General features: G+C 45.1%; 1 protein-coding gene across 2 annotated transcripts in view; it reads right to left on the bottom strand.

The window, feature by feature from the left end:
* Window positions 1-594: 594 nt before the first annotated feature.
* The window catches only part of LOC108537731 (zinc finger protein 418), an 8,671-nt gene continuing 3,774 nt past the window's right edge, over window positions 595-5,491 (bottom strand). The window contains exons 2-3 of one of the 2 annotated variants that reach the window (XM_017885392.1): window positions 4,685-4,814; window positions 595-2,932 (exon numbers count right to left, since the gene is read on the bottom strand). In XM_017885392.1, the coding sequence (XP_017740881.1) occupies window positions 1,119-2,932; window positions 4,685-4,814 (1,944 nt within the window). In that variant the 3' untranslated portion in view covers window positions 595-1,118. The remainder of the gene's footprint in view (window positions 2,933-4,684; window positions 4,815-5,491) is intronic. The other variant, XM_017885393.1, reaches the window with a different exon arrangement.

The raw sequence follows: 5,491 nt of genomic DNA, 5'->3' as shown, positions 1-5,491 counted from the left end.
CAGTATCCCTTGTAAAAGACAGAAAAATCTCATGTTCATCTCAGAAGCACCAGAGGATGTCACAACACTGTTCCCTTCTCAGATTGATCTATAAACCCAGAAATTATTGGAGTATCTAGTCAACAAATAAGGACCACAAAGTTCTGGAGTCTTTGGAGGCCTTGGGCAGCCATGAAAACTATGCCACAAGTGAAGAGACAGTATATTCTGTCATCATACTGTCCCCTCTGAGGCACTCAAAGTCCAGTGATCCCAACAAAAGTTGTTTGCCCCTTTAGGACATCAGAACCCACTTGTTTCTGAACCACCCCAAAGAGTAAATACAACTCTCAAGATTGAAGGAAGCTTAAACAATAAGGCCTTAGTCATTGCGCAAATCAGAGCAATGGGAGGCAGAATGTTCTTTGGTTGGAACTTAAGAGGCTGAAAAATTCCACTTAAAGAATCACACGAGACCCAAAAGGTCCCTGAAAAAGGTAGTCCATCTTTTCAAGCTGACAGAAGACTCCTCTGGTCCAGTACTGAGATAGATCCATGGTCTCACTCATCAGAAATAAATGAGAAAGGAATGACAGCCAAGACTACTCACCAATTCCTCTGGCCAATGAAAGACAACCAAAGTTTACTTCCGGAACATCATGGGGTGAGTGGAAGATGCACGGTGAACACCTGCCTCGTGGCCGACAGAGAATGGCTGCCAGATAACTGGCAGTCACATAAGTCTGGCAAGGGAACACGGCAGGGTGAAAAATGCCATGCAGCTCTAACATAATCGAGTTTATGCAGATGCTGTATGTATGTCATTCAATATAGGCAGATGGCTCCCTCATAAGGCATCTCCTCCAGTGTTATGTTTTACAAGAAGTAATGTTTCCTGTACGTGTACAGTGTTTCCTTAAGAGAACAATCTGTTATCCGATGAGAGAAGGTGGAAGGCTTTCTCACATTCGTCGCACTCAAGAGGCACTTCTGCAGTGGAAGCTCTTCTGTATGTAATAAAGCAAGACTTCTGCATAAAAAATATCCCGTTTGTCACACTCATAAGGTCCTGATCCAGTAAGAACCCTCTGATCAAGAGCATGCACAGAGATTTAGCTAAAGAATTTCCCAAATTTCTTTCACTTGTAAGGACTTTTTTCTGTGTGAACTCTCTGATGTCGAAGGAGAGAAGAGCTTCGATGAAATGATTTTCCACATTCACTGCACTCATAAGGCCTTTCTCCAGTGTGAACTCTCCTGTGTTCAGTAAGACTGAACGTTTCAGCAAAGGATTTCCCACATTCACTGCACTCATAAGGCTTTCCTCGAGTATGAAGTCTCTGATGTTTAAAATGCGCAGATCTTCGAGTAAATGTTTTTCCACATTCACTGCATTCATAAGGCCTTTCTCCAGTGTGAACTCTCCTGTGTTCAAGGAGACTGAAGAAGAATTTCCCACATTCTCTGCACTCATAAGGTCTTTCTGCAGTATGAATTTTCTGATGTCGAAGGAGGGAAGAGCTCTGATGAAATGACTTTCCACATTCTCCACACTCATAAGGCCTTTCTCCAGTATGAACTCTCCGATGTCGAAGGAGGGAACAGCTTTGAGGAAATGATTTCCCACATTCACTGCACTCAAATGGTTTTTCTCCAGTGTGAACTCTCTGATGAACACGAAACCCAGAGCTGTCTAGAAATGATTTCCCACATTCATTACATTCATATGGCCTTTCTCCAGTGTGAACTCTCTGGTGTTCAGTGAGGTGGGACTTGCCCCTAAATAATTTCCTACACTCCCTACACTCGTAAGGCCTTTCTCCAGTGTGGCTTCGCTGATGCTGAATGAGGTTGCCCTTTCGACTAAAAGATTTCCCACATTCTCCACACTCATAAGGTCTTTCTCCAGTGTGACCTCGCTGATGGTTCCTAAGGTGTCCCTTTCGACTAAAAGATTTCCCACATTCTCCACACTCATAAGGTCTTTCTCTAGTGTGAACTCGATGATGTTCAGTGAGGGTGCCCTTTTGATTAAAACATTTTCCACATTCTTCACACTCATAAGGTCTTTCACTAGTGTGACCTCGTTGATGTTGAATCAGATTGCCCTTCTGAGTAAAACATTTCCCACATTCTTCACACTCATAAGGTCTTTCTCCAGTGTGAACTCGTTGATGTTTAATGAGGGTACCATTTTGACTAAAAGATTTCCCACATTCTCCACACTCATAAGGTCTTTCTCCAGCATGAACTCGCTGATGCTGAACAAGGCTGCCCTTATGACTAAAAGATTTCCCACATTCTCCACATTCATAAGGTCTTTTCCCAGTGTGAACTCTCTGATGATTACTGAAGCCATCATATTTGATAAAGGATTTCCCACATTCGCAGCAATAACATTCTTCTCTAGGGAGAACTCTCTGCTGTTGAACAAGTATGTGTTTGGTGCCAGAATGTTTCATGCATTCTCCACAGCTGTAATGAGTATTTTCCCCCTGAAAGGGAGACTCACACTCAGGTTTGCTGTTTGACTTCTCCCCAGTGTGAGTGGCCTCCTGCTGCAGTAATCCTGAGCTGGGCAAAAAGTCCTTCCCACTCTGAATGAAGACAGATGACTCCTCTGACACATGGAACTTACACCTCTTCACAAACAACGCTTCTTCAACACTGCTTCTACAGGGTTTCTCTCCAAGGTACTGATTCTGGTGCTGATGGTTTGAACTATCATACAATTTATTTCCCCATGCCTCACACCTGTGCAGTTTCTGCTTGTGATGTGTCCCCTGATGATCTGCCAAGTGCAAAATGTCTCTCAAGATTGCACCACACATTTCACAAGAGTGGGCCTTCTTGGGAGACACACCTACCCTAGGAGTGTTGACCTGAGACACTCTTTGTATAGAAATGCTCTGCTTAGAAGGTGCCTCCTCATCTTCTGATCCACACCAATAACCTGAAAGCAAGAAAATGCTGATGAGTTCAAGTTAACTCTGGTGGGAAGGCACAGCCCACCCACAAGCATGTCTGACAAACCGAGGAATTACTCCATAGAAATATTTGCAGGAACAGAATGAATGTTGGCTTCATGTGGAAGATGAGGCTATCATTAACGGGCTATAAAGGTCACAGAATGTAGGCATCATGATATGAAGGGCATAAGCATACATGAACACAGAGAACTGAGCCAGGGTCTACAATTCTTTTTTTTTTTTTTTTTCTCTCTCTCTCTTCTTGAGAGACAGGGTCTCACTCTGTGATCCAGCATGGAGTGCAATGGGATAATCTCTGTCTCCTGGGCTCAAGTGATCCTCCCACCTCAGCCTCCACAGTAGCTGGGACCACAGGCACATGCCAATATGCCCAGCTACTTTTTATAGAGGTGTGGTTTCGCCTTGTTGCCCAGGCTGGTCTCAAACTCCCGGGTTCAAGAAATCCGTCCACATTGGCCTCCCAAAGTGCTAGGATTACAGGTGTAAGCCAATGTGCCTGGTGTATAACTCTTTCCTTTGCAAACCACTTGTCTGCAGGAAATTATCTGATGACATGTTAATGCTACACAGAAGGCTATGTCCAGGCCTAAGAAAATGATTACAACAGCTCTTGCTCAGAACAGTTTAACAATTTGTATACACTTGCTAATACACAATGTGTATGCCAGTATCGGACAGCACTCTGGAAGGAAACATGAGAAAATAAACGGTTGAGATGTGGAGTCCAGAGACTTGAAGATTCGTTGGGGGATGGATATCAGAGTACAAGTGACAAGGTGTACAACTGACAAATTCAAGGCTCTCAAGAATGGAGAAGACAGAAATAGTAAGTGCCTACTGGCCACAAAAATACTAGTCAAATAGAATAGCTTTCTGATATGATTTGAATAAAATCTCAAACTCATGCCCTCCCACCAGGTGCCACTCCTCAGCGACAGGTTCCCTCTCAGCACATCAGGCTGAGTATGGATTCAGTTGCCTCTTCTGGAGCACTGAGGACTCTCCATCCCACCACCAAGACGATTAAGTACATGGAACCTGGATGAAGTAAGTACTAAGGCAAAGATAGGGCAGAACTGGGGCAACTAGCCTCTGTGGCAGCAAATACTGATAAGCCAGGAAGGCCATTTGCACCTGATTAAACTGAAATGCTGGCTGGTCACAAAGGCCACATCACTGGACTCCCTATCCTCTTCCTCTTGCCAATATGTGCTGGGTACTTTTCAGCAACAGTGGCTCAAAACATGACAACACACAGGAAAGGAAATTAATTACTGAAAACAGAATTTCTAAGGAGGGTCTTGCCTTTGGTCTATGTAGGCAGTGACAATATGAGTGATGGCAATTCCTGCCACAGGCAGGCATCAAGTAATGTCAGCCAAAGGAAGGAAGTAGAACCTGGACACACAGGAGTCTCAGATCTGGACCAAGTCAAACAGCGAGGGGACAAGCAAGGTGAAATGCATTAGATTGATTACAAGACACCTGACTCTGACTCCTTCCCTGAGAGTCTGCAGCAAAGCAGGTATTGGGACTGCTCAAGGAGAGAAGGTAGTACACAAACCTCAGACCTACAAACCACAAAACCTACCCAGAGAAGTAGAGAAGGAAGCTGTGCCCAGGGTCCCAACATGATAAAAACAGTCTTGCCAATGGGAAAAAATGGGAAGGGCAGAGACTTATTCAAGAAATAGGGGAGGGTGTGAGGAACTTACCCAGGGAGGATATAAGTACCCAGTTCTCCAGCATCACATCATGGTAAAGGCATCTCTGAACCTCACTAAGGAGACTCCATTCTTCCTGGGAAAAGTTCACAGCCACGTCTTCAAATGCCACAGTGCCCTGCTATGATAGTAACAGGTGAAACCACAAACAGTTCCTATGCTGAGGTACCACAATCCACCTCTCCCACATCCCCACCCCCTTGCCCATCCTCCTCCCAAGATCCTCAGCACAGAGGAGAGACTAGTCCACTGGTGCCTTTGTCTCTTTGTGAGCCCACGGGTCACTCAGTATAGCCATCAGCAATTAATAAGTAGGGGGATAATAGGGATCTATGCTGCACTTTTTTTTTTTTGAGACGGAGTCTTGCTCTGTCACCCAGGCTGGAGTGCAGTGGCATGACCTCGGCTCACTGCAACCTCTGCCTCCTGGGTTCAAGTAATTCTCTGCCTCAGTCTCCCGAGTAGCTGGGATTACAGGCACCCACCACCACTTCTGGCTCATTTTTGTATTTTTAGTAGAGACAGGATTTCACCATCTTGGCCAGGCTGGTCTTGAACTTCTGACCTCATGATCCACCGCTTCGGCCTCCCAAAGTGCTGGGATTATAGGCGTGCGCCACGGCACCTGGCTATGCTGTGCTCTTAACATAAAAGGGTCCACCCCCTCCTGACAGCCAATGCCTCTGGTATATCCAAGCTCACATAAAGCCCAATGCAGTTGCCTGGGTCCATTAGACACACTCCCCTCTCTAAATACACATCCTTCTTTTTTTTCTGAGACAGATTCTCACTCTTTTT

Source organism: Rhinopithecus bieti, unplaced genomic scaffold (genome assembly GCF_001698545.2).
Source record: "Rhinopithecus bieti isolate Rb0 unplaced genomic scaffold, ASM169854v2 scaffold_15006, whole genome shotgun sequence".
Lineage (NCBI taxonomy): Eukaryota > Metazoa > Chordata > Mammalia > Primates > Cercopithecidae > Rhinopithecus > Rhinopithecus bieti.
Note: the sequence above shows the minus strand (reverse complement) of the source record. Positions and strands in the feature narration are given on the sequence as shown.